At 49.7% G+C, this 21,677-nt stretch overlaps 1 protein-coding gene across 1 annotated transcript; it reads left to right on the top strand.

Annotated features, from left to right (window-relative positions):
* Positions 1 to 1,217: 1,217 nt before the first annotated feature.
* On the top strand, positions 1,218 to 12,582 carry LOC137150694 (E3 ubiquitin-protein ligase TRIM17-like; the record flags this gene model as incomplete). Its single annotated transcript, XM_067544670.1, has 5 exons — positions 1,218 to 1,333; positions 5,257 to 5,681; positions 7,385 to 7,480; positions 11,185 to 11,412; positions 12,518 to 12,582. Coding segments are annotated over 5 exons (892 nt in total), but the record flags the coding sequence as incomplete, so codon positions are not given.
* Positions 12,583 to 21,677: the final 9,095 nt, after the last annotated feature.

Raw genomic sequence — 21,677 nt, 5'->3', positions numbered from 1 at the left:
GCCCACCAGCCCCAGGTAGGGTATTAACAATGATGACACATTGTCCGCTCTGTCTGACTGCAGGGAACTGGAACTCTGGGGCCTGTTTTCCGGCTGCTCAGTGGCTACCGAGGGTCTCCAGCGCGGGGCTGATGTTTGTATTTGTCACCCCCCCCCCCCCCCCCATTCTCGTAGCAACACTTGAGCGGCCGGGTGGCTTCCCGGGCCGGAGTCAGAGAAGCCGAGTCCAGGGCAGGCAGCAGCCCGCTCGGGAGCTTTCGCTGCCTCTGCTGCTGCTGCTGCCTCTTCCCAGCCTCTCTTCTCCCCAAGGCTCCCTCCAACCCCCCCGACCTCCTGCTGCTGCTTCGCTTTGCGCCGGGCTCCAACAGTCCCTGCTCTTCTTCCTCCTCCCTCCGGGCTGGTTTCTTCACTTCTCTCTGTCTTCCCTTTTTTCTGCTTCCTTCCTCTCTCTTCTTTCCCTCTCTTTTCTCTCCGCCCTTTCCTTCTTTCCTCCCTTTCTTTTTCCTTCCTTCTTCCTCTTCTTTTGTCCCTTCCCTTCCCTCTCCTCCTGTCTCTCCCCCCCCCCCCATCAGTGCTACCTCCAAGGGGGATTTCCCTGTCACGTCACCACCACCACCCCCCCCCTGCCCCCAGGCTGTCAGTGCAGCCCAAGGAGCAAAGACATTTGGGAGCTGAGTTACTTGAGTTGCTTTTGGTCCACCCACTGCCCCATTAGGGAAAGTTCCAAGTCCACCACTCCCCTTTCCACCCCGCCCGCAAAAACTGCAGGGTCCCCTGGCTAATTTCCTTGCAGGAGACTAAGTGAGGGGAGGGGTTAGTCCATGCCAGGGAAGCCCAGCCACCTCCAGAGCAGCCAGGAGGATATTGCTGCAGGCCGGGCAGCCTTGCCGGCCCTCCCACCAGGCTAGTGCCAGGGGCCTGGCTGCAGAGCTGCTAGTGTAGACATGACTCTGTGGTGGGGAGGGGGTTTTGTGCCTGAACGCTTGTGGCGCACCCACGGGGAATGAGCAATGGATGTTTTTTTAATGTGGCTTTATTAAATTATCGAATATTATTGATAGTTTCCCATTTCTCCTTTCAGGAGGAGGCAAACACACCAAACAGGTACTGTGCATGCATTTGCCTTTTTCATTTCCCCTCACACCCCTGTTAGCTGCACTGCAGAATTACTGCACGAACAGCTGAGCTGTAAGATGACGAGAATGTCTTCTCTTTAGGAGTGAAGATGGGAATGTTCAGGGGCAGGAAGACATTTCTACTGAACAGCAGGAGCTCGGAGGTAATGAACCCGGATCTCAAGTTCAGCAGTGCCTACCCCAAGCGTCCAGAACTGGTGAGTCAGCTCCAAACACATGACAAGCCTGGCTTATAAACATCACACGATTTTCAACACAAACGATTGTGCCACCTCATTTTTGAACATTTAAGGGAATTCCAGCCACCCCATTCCCCACTCCTGCCTCCACAATGTGTGTGTGGTCCTTCAAGATACACGTCCCATCTTAAGAACAGGCATACAAATGTGAGCATCTCCTGGGGGTGGGCGTTAGCCCAAATGGTGGAAGTGTTGGTAGCTCTCCAAGTTTGTGTTCTGACTGCACAGGTGGGGCTTGGTCACAGGCCTTCATGTGCAAACTCTAGGCTGAGATCATGAGATTAGAGAGGAAGGATGGTCTAGTGGTTACAACACTAATCAGCTCTGCTAAAGATGTCCTATGGGACACTGGGTGAGTCACTTAGGGACAGATTATTAAAGCTGTTTAGGTGCCTAAAGAAGCAGATTAGCGCCTAGTGGGATTTTCAGATGTGCCCACATGCCATTGATTTCAGTAGGAGTTAGGCACCTAGTTGCTTTTGAAAATCCTACTAGGCACCTATCTGAATCTTTGCATGCCTCAATCCATTAGAAAGCATGTCCTTCTGTGACTCAGGTCCCCAGCTGCACAAAGGGCATAATAGAAGGGCTCCAGCTCACAGAGGGTTGTGAGCATAAATACACAAAAGATTGTGAGGTTCCGTGGAGGCCAGACACTATGATAATGAGGCCATACAGGTATCTAAAACAGAGCATGGCATGAGAAGAGTTCAGTCTCCAGTCAAAGCATTCTGCTTAACACCAGAGATGTGTGTTTAATGCTCAAGAGATGTGGGCAACGTTTTCCACACTGCTGTGATGGAGTTACATTTGTTTGGGTGACCCTGAGTGTGCTTTGCAAGAGTGGTTTGGAAAAGTTTAACTTCTGGGTGGTTATAGTTAAAGCTGAATCTTGACTTGGAATTTCCATGGTTTTAAAAATTGGATTTCTTAAAATCTAAACTTGATTTTAATGCTCTTTTGAAAAAAGTGTCTGGCACGTCTGCTCAACCTTCCCTGAAACTGAGAGAAATGGTCTGTGTGTGATAATAATTAGCTACACTGTGTTTAGTGTTGGTTCTAACTAGGGAGCTAGGTAACATTTCCACATTTTCTATGATGGTAAAATCTGGCCTGAAGTAGCTCCGTGTGAAATGTTCGTCCATTTGGAAGGCAGCAGGAGACCTAGACCCAGCTGAAATCCTGCTTATGACTCATTTTGAGACTCTAAATGGGACGTAAGTGCCTAGGCCTTGTGCTGGTCCCTGTGAAGAGGAGAAGTCCATCCTTTCTGAATGATTCATCAGTGAAAGAGAGCTCTAGATACCATGGGGCACTCAGAAAATTGTTCTTTTTCCCATGACTAAACTTTTGTGTCCTGCTCTAAACGTGACAGAGTGCTCGCCAGCCGCAAATGTCACAAGTAAGGACACGATTCTGTCACGGAGGGCAGGGACGAACGGCGGCCAGCCCTTGGGGCTGCCAGAGCAGCGTTCCCCAGGACTGCTGGAGCAGCAGCCCCCACCAGCGGTCAGCCCCTGGCCTTGCTCCGAGTGTTAGTCCACCCCCTTCCCTCAGGGTATTTTTAGTAAAACTCAGGGAAAGACCGTGGGCTTCCCTGAATTTTATTTATTACCTGTGATCCGTCCCTGACTTTTACTAAAAATACCCGTCGGTTTTCGTTGATTCCCTGTAATTCCACTTGTGCTCACCAGGTGACATCACTTTGTGACTAATGTTCACCAAGTTGTGCGTACACCGCAGATTACCTTGTCTTGGGCACTCAGCTAGTGTCATAAATGAATTGCTCTGTCACATTCCTGAGTGGGTCCCTCTCACACCCTCCTGTCCAAGCTGTTCTAGATGTTATAAATAATTAAATAGTCATAGGCACAGAGACTGGGACTCAGGTGCTCACCCCTCCCCAGTGACCGTCATAATTCCTGGCCTACAGAGCGATTCACATTTGCTTTCTGGGCCAACAAGTATGAAGGTAGATAAGTATTTTATCAGTATTGTCTAAGGTATATTAAGTACTTCAGTATATGAGTCCTGCTATAGTTCAGGTTTCTATTTAAAGCTGGTCTTTCCTAAGTGCTGTAAAATCTGCACAGTTAGTTGGATTACCCTGAAAGTAGGCGTGGCTTACGGGGGCATATGCTCCTATTACTAGTCCAAATTTGAGGCCATTTAACTGAGGGGTTGCTGAGATACAGCCCTCCCCCCAAAATCCAGCTGTTCTTAAAGTTGACAGCTTTTGGCAGCCAATTTTTGCTCTTATCTAGGGATCAAACTAGGGCTCAGTTGATCGCACCAGAGTCTCCAAAGCTCAAGGACTGAACTGGGCGTGTGGGCATCCACCAGCCCTGTGCTGAAAATCTAATTCATTTTTTGTAAAAAAGGTTTTGCTCCTCTAGTTTAGCTCATCAATTGTCTCCTGTGCTAATGACTAGCTAAAGCGATTACACTGAAGATGTGAATACAGAGAGGCTAACTACCTGGCTGAGTCTCAGTTCTTTATATCACAGCCTCAGAGGTAGAATAGTTGATCCAGAGGTAGGGAGCAGGAATGAAGACAAAATGCAGATGGTGCAGCTGCCTTTTTATATCCTTTTTGCCATGAGACTTGCACTTCCTTTGTCCCAAACACGGCCACACAACACATGGCATGGAAAAGCCTCAGAGTCCCCTGTCCATAGGTGTGTTCCTGCATGCCCTGGTGACTCATGGGGTGCAGCCTGTGGGTTCTTTCACTGGATTCATTGCACAGTTGTGTTCCCTTGATGGGCCATGAAGCAGGCTCAGTGCTGCTGCCATGTTCCTGTCTGGGGTGTCACCCAGAAACACAGCACGGGTTAGAAATACAAATATACCAGACATCTTTAGAACGTATCAGACAAAGCTGATACAGACCTAGAAACGCGCTTAACAATCTTAGCGAATCATGACTTTTCCATCAATACTTTGCCTGGCATATCCTCTACGACATCTATCGTAATTCTGTAATACTGGTATCAGTGATACTATAAATGGCCATTCATATTCCACACACCGTCACTCCCCCCTTCTTTTCCTTTCTACAGCTCACTTACTAAGAGCAGGCCAGGCGCTGCACCCAGAGGTCAGGGGCAGGGCACACACCCTGGCACAATGCCTTAGACAGTAACCGCAGACATCAGCGGAGATGTTCCCAACTCTGCCCCTAGGGGTCAGCAGAACAGGGGAACATGGGGGTAATTCAGTCCTGACACTCCACCCCCATGTCTGCCTGCTCTGTAACCTGTGTGCAGGCTACTCATTCTGTATCCTGCTGCACCAGCCCCTCCTGTCTCCCTGGCCTGGCTTCTCCCTGACTGAGCTGTCTGACTGCCTGCTACCGGCCCTGCCCATCGCAGCTCACAGGCTCTGCTCTGAAGCAGACGGAGCCCCAAGAATGCTGGCCAAGCCCCAAACTCAGTAAGCAGAACATAAGGTGCAGTTTTTTAACAGTGTGGGTAATTAACCACTGGACCAACTGGCCTAGAGACATGGTGGACTCTCTGTCCCATGGAGTCTTTAAATCAAGATGGGATGTCGCTTTCTGAAAGATCTGCTGTACCTACCACAGATTGTGGGCTGGATGCAGGAATTACTGGATAAAATTCTCTGGCCTGTGTTATGCAGGAGTTCAGACTAGATTATCATCATTCCTCCTGACCTTCACATCTGTCCATGTACAGCAAATCTTTTAGAAAGGTAGCCAAGGACAATCTAAAGACGCTAAGTGATGACAAATGCTACCATTTCCCTTGGGAAGCTGCTCCAATGGTTTGTTCCCCTCACTGTTCAAATGTCATCTGATTTCCAGTTAGAGAATAATTCATTAAGTGAAACTGGTCACTGCAACTCTTACATTCCCACAGCCTTGGCCTCTGCTCATACTTTGAGAAAGCTACTGGAAGAAGCGGTTTGTCCCATCTGTAAGGATTATTTCAACGATCCAGTGATCACAGACTGTGGACACAACTTCTGCCGAGTTTGTATCACTAAGCACTATGAAGAATGGGAAGTGAAACCAGAGGGAGTTTGCTGTCCACAATGCGGGGAAAAAATGAAGAAAGAGAAATTCCAGGCCAATAGGAAGCTTGCCAGCATGGTGGAAAATATCCAGCAGTTAGGAATAAAACCTGAAAACCAAAAAGAGCAGCTAGTCTGCAGGGAGCACGAGGACAAAGAAAAGCGGTTCTGTGAAGATGATGGGGAGGTGATCTGTCTGGTTTGTGATAAAACCCAGGAGCACAGATCTCATGCTCTGGTGTCCATTGAGGAGGCAGCTGAGGAATACAAGGTAGGAAACATGATTTATTTCTAAATATTCAGTAGAAATTAAATCACAGCAGGAGAAGTTTAATTTTAAAATGACATGGAATTAGCCATGATGTGTAGGAGTCTCCTAAATCTATGGGGTGAAATTCTGGCCCTATCGAAGTCAGTAGAAAACTCCCAGGCCTGGAGCCAAAATGGTACATAGGAACCTAAGTCCCAGTTTGAGGTGCCACTGCAATTCACAGCCCCTTTCCTCATCCAAGAGGAACAGCTTCACTAGGAGAGACTGAGGGAGCCCCACATAGCCCAGTGGTTATATCCTCTCCTGAGAGGTGGGATTGTCACATGGGTCTTCTTTCTCAGCATCAGGCAGAAAGGGGGGGATTGAACCTCCCAGGGGAGAGCTCTGACTGCTGGGCTAAAAGTTAGAAAGGGGGTGGCTCCGCCTCCTCCTACTCCAGCGGTTTTGTGTGAAGTGAGGCAGGTTCATAGCTCATAGCTTGAGTGTCCGACCACCTGACTCCAGGAGCTGGGTTCCTGGCTGGCATCGCTGGCAGAGCCAGGTGCCTCCCTGCAGCCTGGAGTGAGGTGCCCACCTCCCTGAGGGGGCAGGGTTGGGACACCTCTCCTCAGCATCTCCCATTGGTTGGCTTCGGCAGCTCCTGGCCCGTCCTGTTGGTGTCTGTGGGTCGCAGTCTAAGGTGTCTGTCTCTCCCATGCTTTGTACAGGAGCCTGGCCCCTAACTCAGGCTTTGTGGGTCTCAGGGCTGGTCCAGAGGTAATTTAGGTGCTAAAAGTCAGTTACTGCAGTGCTGAGTGTCACATGCCTAAGTGCCTCGTGGATCCAGCCCCAGTGACGTCAATGGGATCAGGATTTCACCTGCCCAACATATCAATATGTCTCTGACTTTAAACTCTGCACGGCAGCCCCCAGCCCCTGCAGACATCTACAAACACTGACTGTTGTTTTCACTCCCTCATGGTCACTTGCTGCTACAAGAAATGAAAGCAGTGATCATGCTTTGTACTCGCACCCAGCGCTGCTTCCATCCTGGGCTGTCGGAGCCCCACACAGACACCAGTGGGTCTAGCCATAGAGCCCTGCCCTCTACGCTCTGTTTGCACAGGGGATCTGAGCACAGAGGGTGACGGGCCCAGTTCTGCCCTCACTGAGGTCAGTGGGAGTTTATCCACCAGGCTGAAGGGGGCAGGCCCTGTGTGAGTTGCCCAAGATCCACACGAGGCGTTTGTTTGCCCACGGTTGGTTCAGACAGAGCTGCCGAACCAGCAGAGCCAGGCTGAAAGCCAGTGTGATGCTGACCCCCTAGTGCCATGTGCTGGAACAAAATGTGTGTCAAGTGGGGGTTCCCAGCGCTGGGGAAGGGATCCCAGGTCCCAGCCATGCACCTTGGCACAAACACAATCCCTCCCTCCTAGGGGGCATCAGAGTTAGCCCCGGAACAAGTACCACATGTGCCAATACCACAACACCTTTCTGTAACCCAGACAGAGCCTGGCTGTTTGGGGGCCCAATACGACAGCTCTGCAGAGAGCCCCGCGGTCACTCAAATCAGCTCTGTCCATGGCAAGGCTGGGCACAGAACCCTGCTCCCCTCACAGCCGGCCTGGGTTTGGCCACAAAACCCTCCTGCCACGCATGGGTGAGGAATCCCCAGAGCTCTGACTCACTGCAAGAGAATTCACCCGGCATCGTTATCCCCACAGGTGAAACTCCAGAAAGACATTGAGCGTCTGAAGAAAGCGATGGAGAAGATTTCAAAACTGGAATCCAAGGAGCAGAATAAACTGAATGACTGGAACGTAAGTGTCGGCAGTTTGGGTTAATCTCTCATTTTATTGAAGTATTTTTAAAAATGTACAAGAAAATCATGATAAAAATAGACAACACCAGCATAGCATTAAAACAAACAAACAAATAAACCCTGGTTATGATTATAATCAAACTTTATATCCAGAAAATGTTCAGCTTGAGGAATATGGAGGTGAACGGAAGGGTAAAAATGAACAAATCTACATGACACTTAGCAGCAATGGGCTGATTTACACTGAATCAAGATGCAAAGGAGGCCCAGATAAAGACATATTTTATTTATCTGTATTTCTAGTGCAGAAGCTCCTCCTGGATCAAGGCTAACAGTTCTAGCAACACATAGGAAGATACAGACCTAGACTTTTCGCTGTCTCACATCTTCTGTCAGCATTTACACCAGGGAAAAATGTGTGCAAATGTTGCCATTCTGATTTGGTCCATTTTACACTGACTCTGCTCACTGGGACAGCCCTGCTCTCTCTCACACCAGTCCTACACTACTACAGCCCCATTAGCACTGATAGGGTTACTCCTGATTTACACTGGGTCAATGAGAGGGGAACTGGGTCCAGAGAGTCTAACGGAGTTACACACATTTCAGGGGCAGTCTTTCTGCACTATACTTCAGGCTGAAATATCATTTCAGTTTAAAGCTGACATTCAAAGTGCTCTAAAATCCACATATATACTCAGCCTGGTTTGAAACTTGCGGTGTTTATTGATGGACCAGTGCAGAATATATGGGCAAATGTAGGGGCATTTGGTGAAGGGGTTCTGAAAACTCCATCCCCCACCCCCACATGATGATGTGTTTTTTAGTTGCTAATTCTTTCCCACCTTGCCTTTTATGGACGATTTGCATTTCCTGATGAATATCTAGTGTAAGGAAAGGATGTATCTACATGTTCTGACCTCCAAGAGGTAGCTTTCCTTGCTGATCTCTCCCATCTTCCACTCCTTGTAAGCTTTCTGCTTTCTTTTAATCTCCTGTCTGAGATGCTTGCTCATCCAGCTCGGTCTACAACTCTTGCCTGTGAATTTTTTTCCTTTCCTTGGGATGCCGGCTTCAGATAGTTCCTGCAACTTTGACTTGAAGTAATTCCAAGCCTCCTTTGCCTTTAGATCCATGAATTCTTCATTTCAGTCCACTTCCCCAACTAATTCCCTTAATTTTTTAAAGTTAGCCTTTTTGAAATCAAAGACCTAGTCACAGATCTACTATTGTTTATCCTTCCATTTACTTTGAACTGAATTCACTCATGGTCGCTCGAACCAAGGTTGTCCCTTACAACCAGTTCTTCTATGAGGTCCTCACTACTCACCGATACCAAATCTAAAATGGCAGCCCCTCTTCTTGGTTCAGCAACTATTTGGTGAAGGAATCTGTCAGCTATCACATCCAGGAAAATCTGGGCCTTATTATTATTACTAGTACTGGTCTTCCAGTCTATATCTGGGAAATTAAAGTCTCCCATAATCACACAGTTCCCAGTAGTATTTACTTCATTAAAAACATTAAGGAGGTCTCTATCCATACCCAAACTGGATTCTGGTGGTCTGTAGCAAACCCCAAACACTATCCCAGGGGAGTTCTAGTAGCTTTCTTCCCAAATGTGATTTTTATCCAGACAGACTCTGTCTTATCCACTGCATCACTTCTAATTTCTTTACAGTCTACCTCATCATTGATACACAATGCTACTCCACCACCTTTGCCTTTATTTCTGTCTTTCCTAAACAGCACAAAGCCTTCAATACCTGTACTCCAGTCATGACTACTATTCCACCAGGTGTCTGTTATCCCTGTAATATCTGGTTTTACTTCCTGCACCAGTAGCTCTAGTTCCTCTATTTTGTTACCCAGGCATCTCGCATTGGTGTACAACCATCTTAATTTTTGCTGTTTGGCTTCACTCACATGCCTTACACGATTCATCACAGTCATTCTACTGCCAATATCACCTACTAGACTGGTATCCACACCACCCTTCCTCTTCATGTCCATTCTGCTCCCCACTGCTGTGTCCTTTCCTGTTTCATTTTCCTCCCTCTCAATGTTAAAATCTGGAGTGGAGATCACCGGGCATCTCCCAACCATCTCCCCCAGATTTCTAGTTTGAAGCTCTCTTAATCAGTTGTGCCAACCTCCATCCTAGAAGTGCATTTCCCTCCCTGCTCAGGTGAAGTCCATCCCAAGAGAACAGTCCTCTGCCCATGAATGCCTCCCAGTGGCCATACATCCCAAAGCCCTCCTTATAGACCCACTACCTGAGCCATCTGTTGATCATCAGCATCTTGTCACATCTTTGTTGTCCTCCTCTAGGGACAGGCAGAATCCCACTGAAGATCCCTCAGCTTCCATCTCTTTAAGAGTCTTCCCCAGCCTGGCATCATCTCCCTTGATTCGTTCCAGTGAGAATCTAGCCGTATCATTTGTACCCACATGAAGGACAATCAGTGGATTCTTTCCCATTCCTGCTAGGATCCTCTTCAGTCTCAGCTCCACATCCCGTATCCTAGCACCGGGCAGACAGCACATCCTTCTGTTCTCCAGATCAGCTCTGGTTACAGGCCTGTCTGTTCTTCTCGGTAGGGAGACCCCAATCACGTAGACCTGCCCTTTCCTGGTGACGGTGCGATTCTCCAACCTGTCCCCTGTTCTTTCTGGCTGCAAGTCCTCTCATCTCCTATTCTCCCTCTCAATCTTCTGCAACCCATCCTGGATCCTCCTGGGGCTCTTATTTGGTGGTATCTCCATTGGCTCATCCACTCTTTGTATAGGACTAGCTGCTCTTCTCTTCTTCCTTGCCCTCCCATCTTCAGTTACCACCTGCTGCACCCCTTGTTCATTTTCCAGCTCCACAAACCTGTTCCTGAGCTCTATTTCTCCTTCACTAGCCCGTCTTTTCCTCTGCCTGGTTCTCACAGTCCCACGCTTCCAGTGGTCACTTTCCTCACCCAGCAGTCTCCCCTCAGAGTTCTTTGGTCCTGCTTCCATCTATCAGTCTGGGCTTTTCCCTTCAGCCGTCTCACGCGTTTGCTCCATCATCTTCTCGTACCCCCTTCTAAACTCAGCCAGAGTTTCCATCTGGATCTTCTCTTCCATCGGCTCCATGAGGCAGCACGTCATACAAACACAGCTCTTTTGGGTACTCCCGCCAGGATCATGTGCATCCCGCAGCTTCCACATCCAGTCATCTTCATTCTCTCTTCCACAGCTTGGGTAACTACCACTGCTGCCTCTGTGTCTGGCATAGCTTCCTCACCTCTGTCCTGTCAGTGAGAAAAGAACAAAAATCAAACAAACAAGAAAACACCCCACAGACACAACCCCCCACAATACCAGAACACCAAACACTCCCTCCCCAAACGCCCCTGTTTACAGCTCTGTTTGCTGGCTCCTGTGCTGCTGCAGCTGGCCTGAGGGGCAGGAAGGATTTGAACAGAGGAATCTCATGCCCAGTCTCTGGACAGTCATGGACAGAAGTTATGGGCTTGATGCAGGAACCCCTTGGTGTAATTTACCGGCATGTGCCATGCAGGGGATCAGGTTAGATGATCACAATGGTCCCTTCTGGCCTTTAAATATGAATCTATAAACATTTGTTCAGATCTTATGTACTGCACCCAAAACGGCCTGATACACTTGATAGTTCTGCTGATATTTATGGTTTTGTTTTGTTATTAACTAAAGGAAAGAGTAAAGCATCACAGCCAGCAAATCTTGTCGGAATTTGAGAAACAAGAACTGCTTCTGAGTGAGGAAAAGGAACTCTTTCTCCAGAGACTGGAGGAGGAGATGGAGCCTTTGAAGAAATTAAATGAAAATGTTACCAAACTCTCCCAGCAATGCTCCTTGCTGCAACAGCTGACGGCAGAGCTAGAGGAGAAGTGTCAGCAACCAGCCGCTGAGCTGCTGAAGGTGAGTTACACAAAGTTCCCCTTTTGTTTGGATTTTCCACAGCCATGGAAACAAATACAGAGTGTCTCCTGCTCCCCCAAAACGACTATTATAATTTACTGATTTATTATTTATGTATGTTGCACCACAGCTTTACAGAGTATTTCACAGCATTATTAGTAATATTAAGGCCAAATTGGCTCTCTAAACTTAGGGACCTAAGGGTAGAATGATCAAAGGCGCCTAAGTGACTTAGAAGCCTCCATCCCATTTTCAAGAATGATTTAGGGCCAGATTTTCAGAGGTATTTAGGTGCCTAGAGATGCAGATTAGCACCTCCTGGGGTTTTCAAAAGCATCAAACAGGTTAGGCACCTAACTCCCATGGACTGGTTTTAAGGTTTCTCTCAGGGCAACAGCCACCATGTGCTGGATGCTTTCCAGTACCCAGAAAGACACAGCCCTGCCCCTACAAGATTTGCCAGTCAACCTTCCTAGGCACTTACTTGGTGCCCATCACCGTGGTATCCGAGCGCCTCCCAACGTTATCAAGGGCAGGCATCAGATAAAGATGTCTCTGCCCACAGGCAGCAGTTAGAAAACACATTTTCACAGTAAGGTCAGCACATTTTATCCAGTATTTGAGGCCTCTAGAGACCAGTTTTACCATCACTTTTTCCAGTACAGTTGCTGTTTAACACCTGTGTAAGCACCATTAGACAGTGGCTTTTTCTAATCTTGTGATTTATTTTGGCAGCTCAGCTGACAGTGTCTGGAAAACCTGCACAAGATTTTTGTGAAAATAAAATTTCTCTTACTTTTGTTTTCAAATAGTTAATGCACCATTTAGTAACTCAGTGTGCCCCATTGTACCATTAGTGACTGGTGAGTTGTACCCATGTCTGCATTTCTCTGGGGCTGGAGTCGTGCCCCAGTGCCACTGTATTCATACGCCAATTCAGTTATTATCACCTAATTATAAGAAGTCCTAATGTAAGTCAGATCTGCAGGTGTTTTCATTCTGTAAAGTCTCAGGAAAAAGGGAAAATTAACCAGATGTTCTGTGAACACAGAACAGATAAACTGCTCAACACTAACACTTTCTTATCTACTTTCTCTCCCGTTAGGATGTAAAGGGCACACTGGCCAGGTAAGATCCTATGTTCAGTTTACCATCAATGTATATCAAGCCCATTGCAATAGTACCAGTGCTGAGTGTCTGAGGGATAAGGGGATTTTGTTCTCTTTAGGAGTGAGCAGGTGAGGCTGCAGGAACTGGAGCTCATTGCTGCTGAACTGAAGGATGCGTACAGAGTCCCTGGCCTGATGGAAATCTTGAGGCAATTCACAGGTAAGTTAACGCTAAGGCAGCAGGGGATCTCTAGCTTTTCCTATCTGCAGCCTCCAAATCACCCATGTTTTTCCCATTCCTAAATCCACGTGCCAGATTCCTCTGGGCTCCTCCAGCCAAAGATACTAAAAGTGCTATAATACCTAGAGACCAATAGATTAATACTGGGCCCCCTAAGGAAAGGGAGCAGTTACAGTCAGAGATGCTACCTTTGATCATTTAACATTGGAAAAGCCTCTGAAGTAAACGTACCCGCTCCTGGCGAAAACCCCATCACTGCTCTGTCCCCCAGGGCTGTGAACTGTTCGCATTACACGTCCTTACAAAAGGGAACAACACTTGGCTCTTATATGGAGTTATTCAGCCAGAGCTTGCAAAGTGCTTTCCAAAGGAGGAAGTTGCCATTGTCCCAACGTTACAGAAGGGGAACTGAGGCACAGAGACACGCCCAATGTCAGACCAGAGCCAGGAACAGAACTAAGGTCTCTGCTCCATTTAATAAAAGGACCGCAGCAGCGTACAATGGCTCCAAAAGGCCTGGATCCAGCCGGGTGAGGATTCCTCCTGTGCAGGCAGTGCAGAAAAAAGCTGCAGGCGCTCTCTGAGGACTCACGTGCAAGCCCTGTTGTAGGGGTATATGGGAGATGGGACTGGGAGCAAGATGGTTGTGTTGGGGCCACAGCGCACAGTGCTGCAGAGATCCTGGGCCTCGCTGCTGCCCATAGGACCCAGGGAAAGGCTGACGGAACTAAAGGCATCAGCTGTGCCAGAAAAATGCACTTGTATTATGAAATAAGAGCGCTGACATGGGACGTTACACCGGTATAACATGAGCGGTTTAAATTCCCACTTTATCTTGTACTGGTGTAACCTTCCCCTGCAGACAAGCCCTGAGTTAAACTGGGGTCTGATTCGGCATCCAGAGCCCCCAGGATCAGGAGGATGTGGGGGAAGGGAGGTTAAAGCCGCCTTCGCCCTCACGTGCCCCTGGGCTGCAGGTTCGGAGCACAGAATCTCAGCCTGAGAGTTTAAGGCCATGTCTGCACTAGCACTTATGTCAGCAAAATGTTTATCGCTCAGGGGTATGAGAAAAACATCTGTGAGTGACAAGTTTTGCCAGCATGAGCGCTCGTGTGCACAGCGCTATCTCTCTCCTGCCGACACAGCTACCACTGGTTACTGAGCTGGTTTGCTTTGTCGACAGGAGAGCTCTCTCCCATCAGCGTAACGTGGCTACACGAGCGATCTTACAGCAGCACAGCTTTATCTGTCCAGCTGTGCCACTGTCAGCTTGCTAGTGTAGAACTGGCCTAAATCATGGAGCACAATTATGTGGCAATTCTTTAACTAGAGGGTCCCACACTTCATTGCTTACATAGACCCAGTGGGGCATCCAGCTGGGTTCCTCAAACCCACCCCCTACCTTCAGATGGGTCCCTCTTCCCCTTCCTTCCCTCCCTCCTCTGCTCCCGTGCAGCTCCAGCCATAACCCTACTGATTTTCATGAAAAGCAGAAAACTGGAAAAACTGATTTCCATGAAAATCAGGCTTTTCTGATATTCACCCAAAGCAGGAGAGCTATGACCAGAGTGGGGAGGCGATGGGCCTAGCTGGAATAAAAATAGCTGTGAAGACGTGTCTGGGGCTGGAGCTTGGGCTCCGGGGTGCCTGACATGGGGTCCCTCGATCTCTCCTGCTGCAGACGCCCCTCGGTGTCTAAATACTGACACGGGCCCTGGGCCAGAGCGTGAGAGTGAGAATGACTCTGCAGCCCAGTGGGTCAGGCTCCACCTGGGAGCCTCACAGCCCAGCCCCCCTGCTCCAGTGACCCTGTAATTATTGATCCGTTACCACAGTGACGAGAGGGGTGACGGCCCCAGCACAGCCATGTCTCAGCCGTGTCGGTGCCCGGTGCAAACACCCAATGTAGACGCTGTGTGGGTGTGAGCTGGGACTGGCACCTGGTGCAGCTTCTCCCAGATGGAGGGAGCAGTACGTGGGGAAATGCCCCCTCCCTGCTCCACTGCCCCGGCCTCATCAGCAACAGCCCCTGGTCCCCCCAGCACCAGGTACACTCCCCACTGCCCAGCCCCCCACTGCCCAGCCCCCATCAGTGAGCCCAGCCCAGACTCCCTGCCTGTGCCCTGGGGGAGGGGCTGGGCCGGGTGAGGGGAGGGGCTGGCTGTGGGGTTTGCCTGGCTGGAAGGTAGAGCCCGTGGGGCCGGCCGGCATGGAGAGTCCCAGCTGCGCCCCTTGGGGCAGGGCTGCCTGGCCAGTGTGTGTGGGGACAGCACCGACCTGCCCTTAGCAACAAACCAGCCACACACGGCCCCAAAGCAACAGAGATTCCCTGGGGCCTGCCCCTCCCTCACCCCTCTCTGCCCCCCTGGTGCCACCCATCTCCTGCTCCCTCTGCCCCTCCCTTACCCATCCCTCACCCCTGGGCCTTCCTGTCCTCTGCCTCTATCCCCCCCTTAACTCATCCCCCATCCCCTTTCTGCTTCCCTGGGTCCCTGCCCCTCGCCCCCCTTTGCCTCCCTGACACGTGCCCTTCCCCTCCACCCACCTCTTCCCTCTGCCTTCCCCCCCCTGCCCTCCTGGCACCTGCCCCTCTCCCCCAACCACCCTCTGCCCCCTGGTTCCCACCTCTACCCCTCTATCCCCTGGCATCCACTTCTCCCTCCCTCCTCCTCTGCTCCCATGTCTCTCACCCCTCCCTTTGCCCCCATATGCCCACCTGGTGCCTGCCACTGCCACTGCCCCTTGATGCCCACCCCACCCCTCACCTCCTCTGCTGTCCTGCCTCCCGCCCTTCTCCTCAACCCCCTCAACGCCCCTGCTACGTCTGCCCCCCGCCACTCTCCTCCCTGCCCCCTGGTGCCCACAACTTCCATCACGTTCCCTCTGCCCCTCCCCTCTCTGCCCCCTGGTGCCAGCCCCTCCCCTCTCTGCCCTCCTTGTGTCTGACTCTCTGCTCAACCCCCCTCTATACCCCAGTACCTGCCCCTCCCCCCTTTACCCTCCTGATGTCCCCTCCCCCGACCACCCTGCTCCCCCTTCATCCATGGCTTCCCTCACCCCCTGCCCCCCTGGTTCCCAACCCTCCTTTCACCCCCTTCTCTGCCCAGGGCACCCACTCCTCCCCTCCCCTCCTCCATCTTTTACCTACCCTTTCCTTTCCCCCCTTCTGCCCCCCAGCACCTGCTCCCTCCTGCCCCTCTAACCCCAACCCCTTCTGCTATCTCCCTTCTACCCCCCATGCCTGCCCCCTTGCTCCCTGCCCATCTGCCCCACTGTTGCAGGCCCCTTCTCTTGCTCCCCTCAGTCCCCAGCTGTCACCCCTCCCCTCACCCCTCCTATCCCCCTTGGCACCCACCTCTTCCCTTGCCCTCCCACCCCCTGATGACCCCTCTCCATCACCCCATGCCACATGCCCCTCCCCTCGCCCCGTGCCGCCTTCCCCTTCCTTATCCCCCACCAGCTCCTGCCCCTCCAGTCCCCTGGTGTCAGCCCCTCCCTTCACTCCACTGACCCCCTGAGGCCTCTCTCTACCCTCACCCACATCTGCCCCCTGGTGTCCGCCCCTTCCCTTGCCCCCCTTTGGGCCCCCTGCTGTCCGTGCCTCCCCTCACTCCCTTTACCTTCAGGGTCCCACCCCTCCCCTCATCCACCCTCTTCCCCCTTGATCCCCACCCCTCTCTGCGTTACCCTCTGCTCCCCAAGGCCCACCCTTCTCCATACTCCTTTCTCTGCCCCCTAGTAGTCACCTGTTCCCTCAACCCCCGCCACCCCCGTACCTGACCCTCCCCCATCTGCCCTCCTGGTACCTTTTAAGCTTTTAAGAACACAGGAGCTGCCAGAGCAAATCAGACCTGTGCCCATCTGGGCTGGGATCCTGCCTCTGACAGTGGCCATCCCAGCACTGGCTGCTTCAGGAGAAGGTGCAAGAAACCCTAGGGGCCAATGATGGACTGACCTGCCCCCAGGGAAAGATCCCTCCTGACCCCCTCAGTTAGCATTTGCCTTGTGCCCTGAAGCAGAAGGGGGCATCTCTCCCATCCAGAATGCCTGTGATTTTGAGAGCGGTGATAACTCTGGATAGTCACATTTCCATATCAATGTCTGCACCTTTCTGAATCCTTTCTCCATTTGGATTTTGTTCTTTGCTTGTCTGTTTTATTTAATCCCACTCAGTATAAATCTGTATGTTCTCATTATCCATGTAAATGTCCTTTCATTTTACTCCTGCTAATCACTTGGCCTCAAGGGTATCTTGTGGCAAGTTGTTCCGCAGGTTAATTGTGCATCCTATAAAAACAGCATTTCCTCTGATACTTTGAAATCTGCTGCTTTTCAGTTTGAGTGTCCTCTTGTTCTTGTCTTAGGAAAGAAGAAAGGTCCGAGCACCCAATTTCTCTCTCTCACTCACTATTTTTGTATTTCTCTGTCAAATCTCCCATCTCAATTAAAATGTCCCACCTTTAAAATCACTCATTCTATGAACTTGCCTTCAGGCTCTAATCATTGTTATTGCCCATCCCTGTGTTATCTGTTCGGAGATGGTGTGACCAGCCGTGCACATGGTGTCCAGGTGAGGGAGTGTGTAAGAAACTTTTTCTATCTTGTTCCTTCTGCCGCATCCTAACTCTTCATTCTTTAAAACATTGCTGCACATTGAGCAGAGATCTTCATGGAGCTGTGTACAGTGATGCCTGGGTCTTTTTCATTAGTAGTTACAGTTAATTTCGAGCTCTATAACCTGCCTGAATAGCTCTAATTGTTCCTGCAATGTGCCTTCCCGTACACTGATCAACACTGAATTTCATCAGTCGTCATGTTAGCCAAGCTTGGTCCCTCTGAAATAATTCTGTCTTCTCTGGTCTTGTCTGACCTAAATAATTATATGTCGTCTGCAAATTTTGCCACCTCTTTATCTTATCCCTTTTTCCAAGTGACTGATAAATATTCTAACCAGCAGTCCTAATAGCCAACGTTGCGGGACCCCACTGCCAATCTTTTTTCCATACAAACATTTACCATTTATTCCTACTCTCTGTTTTCTGTCTTTTAGTTGGTTTCTGATCCAAGGCTCTGCTTTGTCCCTCACCCCCATGATGACTTAGTTTCCTTAATAACCTTTTGTGAAGAACTTTGTTAAAGGCTTTTTGAAAGTCCATGTAAATTATACCATTGGGTTCTCCTCTGTGCATTATTTAACTGACCTACTCAAAGCAATTTAATAAATTAGTGGGACACAGGTTTCCTTTCCAGCTCTGCTAGTCAGACCTTATCCTATCATTGTCATAGAGCTGTTTTAGATTTCTATTTTAGTTGTTGTTCCAGTTAGTTCAGCACATACTGACGTAAGGCTCACTGGGCTGTAATTCTCAGGATCACTCCTACCAAATTGTAAAGCTGGCTACAACATTCCCAAACCTCCGAGTCTGCAGAATAGCAGCTGATTTTAATGAGATGCATATTATTGTTAGCAGCTCTGTCATATCACTCTGACCTCATCTGACAGCTCCTGAGCTTTGTAATCTGGCAGGGATCTTATAGAATCATAGATGAGCGTTGGAAGGAACCTCAGGAGGTATCTACTCCAACCCCCTGCTCAAAGCAGGACCAACCCCGACTAAATCATCCCAGCCAGGGCTTTGTCAAGCCAGACCTTAAATACCTCGAAGGATGGAGGTTCCACCACACCACCTCCCTAGGTAACCCGTTCCAGTTCTTCACCACCCTCCTATTGAAAGAGTTTTTCCTAATATCCAACCTAGACCTCCCCCACTGCAACTTGACACCATTGCTCCTACTTCTGTTATCTGCCACCACTGAGAACAGCCTAGCTTCATTCTCCCTGGAACCCCCTTTCAGGTAGTTAAAGGCTGCTGACAAATCCCCCTCATTCATCTCTTCTGAAGACTAAACAAGCCTAGTTCTCTCAACGTCTCCTCATAAGTCATGTGCTCCAACTCCCTAATCAGTTTTGTTGCCCTCCGCTGGACTTTTGCCAATTTGTCCACATCCTTTCTGTAGTGGGGGGTCCAAAACTGGACACAATACTCTAAATGAGGCCTCACCAGTGCCAAATAGAGGGGAATAATCACTTCCCTCGATCTGCTGGCAATGCTCCTACTAATGCAGCCAGTATGCTATTCGCCGTCTTGGCAATAAGGACACACTTTTGACTCATATCCAGCTTCTCGTCCACTGTAACCCCCAGGTCCTTTTCTGCAGAACTGCTGCCCAGCCAGGTGGTCCCCAGTCTGTAGCTGTGCATGGGATTCTTCCATCTAAAGTGCAGGACTTTACACTTGTCCTTGTTGAACCTCATCAGATTTCTAATTTGTCTAGGTCACTCTGTATCCTATCCTTGCCCTCCAGTGTATCTATCACTTCCCCCAATGTAGCGTCATCTGCAAAGTTGCTGAGGGTTCAATCTATCCCATCCTCCAGATCATTAATGAAGATGTTGAACAAAACCAGTCCCAGCACTGACCCCTGGGGTACTCCACTTGTTACCAGCTGCGAGCTAGACATGGAGCCATTGATCACTGCCTGTTGAGCCCAGTGGTCTAGCCAGCTTTCTATCCATCTTATTGTCCATTTATCCAACCCGTACTTCTTTAACTTGCCAATAAGAATATTATGGGAGACAGTATCAAAACTTTGCTAAAGTCAAGGTATATCACATCCACTGCTTTCCCCATATCCACAGAGCCAGTCATCTCATCATAGAAGGCAATCAGGTTGGTAAGACATGACTTGCCCTTGGTGAATCCATGCTGACTGTTCCTGATCACCTTCCTCTCTTCCAAGTGCTGCCTCAAAACGGATTCCTTGAGGATCTGCTCCATGATTTTTCCGGGGACTGAGGTGAATCTGACCAGTCTGTAATTCCCCAGATCCTCCTCCTTCCCTTTTTTGAAGATGGGCACTATATTTGCCTTTTTCCAATCATTCGGGACCTCCCCCAATCTGCAACCACATCAGCCAACTCCCTCAGCATCCTCAGATGCATTGCACCCAGCCCCATGGACTTGTGCGTGTCTAGCCTTTCTAAATAGTCCTGAACCTGTTCTTTCAGCACTGAGGGCTGCTCACCTCCTCCCCATTCTGTGCTGCCCAGTGCAGCAGTCTGGGAGCTGACCTTGTCTGTGAAGGCAGAGGCAAATAAAGCATTGAGTACTTCAGCTCTTTCCACATCATCTCTCATTAGGTTGCCTCTCCCATTCTCTAAGGAGCTGCACTTTCCCTGACCTTCTTGTTACTTGTTACTCCAGTTGTGCTTTGGCCTTCCTAATTTCACTCCTGCATGCTCAAGCAGTATTTTTATAATCCTCCCTAGTCATCTGACCAAGCTTCCACTTCTTATAAGCTTCCTTTTTATGTTTCAGCTCACTGAAGACTTCTTTGTTAAGCCAGGCTGGTCATCTGCCATATTTGCTATTCTTTCTGCACATCGGGATGGTTTGTTCCTGTGCCCTCAATGAGGTTTCTTTAAAATACAGCCAGCTCTCCTGGACTCCTTTCACCCTCATATTAGGCTCCCAGGGGATCCTGCCCATCAGCTCCCTGAGGTAGTCAAACTCTGCTTTTCTGAGGTCCAGGGTCCGTATCCTGCTGTTCTCCTTTCTTCCTTCTGTCAGGATCCTGAACTCGACCATCTCATGGTCACTGCTGCCCAGGTTACCACCTACTTCTGCTTCCCCTACCAATTCTTCCCTGTTTGTGAGCAGCAGGTCCAGAGGAGCACGGCCCCTAGTAGGTTCCTCCAGCACTTGCACCAGGAAGTTGTCTGCAACACTCTCCAAAACCTCCCTGGATTGTCTGTGCTCTGCTGCATTGCTCTCCCAGCAGATGATAGGGAAAGATCTCCTCTGCTCTTGGTGGCTGCTGGCTCTTTCATTTATCAGTTTGTTCCAATATCTCCTCTTCATATCTCAACCCCTGATCTTTATTTCCTGAAAAGAGCCGCTCCAGGGCTGGTCTCTCCCCTGCACCCTCTGTGGTAAAATGGATGCAATGAAATCAGTTAGTCTCTCAGCATTGTCCTCATCCTCCACAATTGCTCCCTTTATCCCCTGCTGAACCAGGGACCCATCCATTGTCTGCAGATAGATTCTGATGGACTGAAATGATTCCCTAGTATTTGATTTATATTTCAGGCCATTCACTCTGCTAATTCCAGTCTAGCCTCCTAATTCCCATCACACACGTCACCTGCTGCACTGTTCGCTCCTTTCTCCTGGCTCACAGGGTTAATATTTGCCATGTGCTGAGGGATCCCTGTTTGGCTCTAACAACCTCTTGCAAATGGCCAGGTGGCCGGACTGGGTTACTGTATTTCTCCCCTCTCTGATGCCTTTGTTGCCCAGGGGGTGCCAGGCTCTGGTTGCTGACGTAGCCTCCAGGCCATTCTAAGGATTTTAACTTCCCTGCTTTAACGCCTTTTTGACTCGCTTCCCCTGGTGAGATCATGTGATATTGATGCGTTTCTCTTTGTTTTATTTTTAGGTAAACTCCTGGCTGAGCTGAGTAAGTTCCATTCCCCCAGTATCACCCTTGTCTGACATTGTCTCCTGCTCAGCCTGTCTGTGTTCAGGGCGTTCTCACTCCTCTGTCTGTGCTTGGTTGCAGGGTGGAGAATCGCCCAGTTCTACACAGGTACTGTACATCCCACTGATCTTTTATCCAGGGTGAGACCCCTCCTCCCCCTGGGGACTCTCTGCTCCTTTCCCTGCCCAAAGTATTTTCCTAGGACATTCAATGGGCTAGCAGCAGCAATGTCCCTGGGGCAGATGGAAAGGGGCAGACGACACCCGGGTTTATTGCAGGGCAAGGACACGCCCCCTGTGGGAAAGGGCTGATTGGTGAGGAAACACTGACCCTGCTGTCAGCTGTCCAGGGCGGTAGCTGGGTCTGCAGGACGG

This window comes from Emydura macquarii, unplaced genomic scaffold (assembly GCF_026122565.2).
Source record: "Emydura macquarii macquarii isolate MOO-44397 ecotype Brisbane River unplaced genomic scaffold, CSIRO-AGI_Emac_v2 contig_1024, whole genome shotgun sequence".
NCBI classification, from domain to species: Eukaryota; Metazoa; Chordata; order Testudines; family Chelidae; genus Emydura; species Emydura macquarii.
The sequence above is the reverse complement of the archived record's forward strand: the minus strand, read 5'-3'. Positions and strand labels throughout refer to the sequence as shown.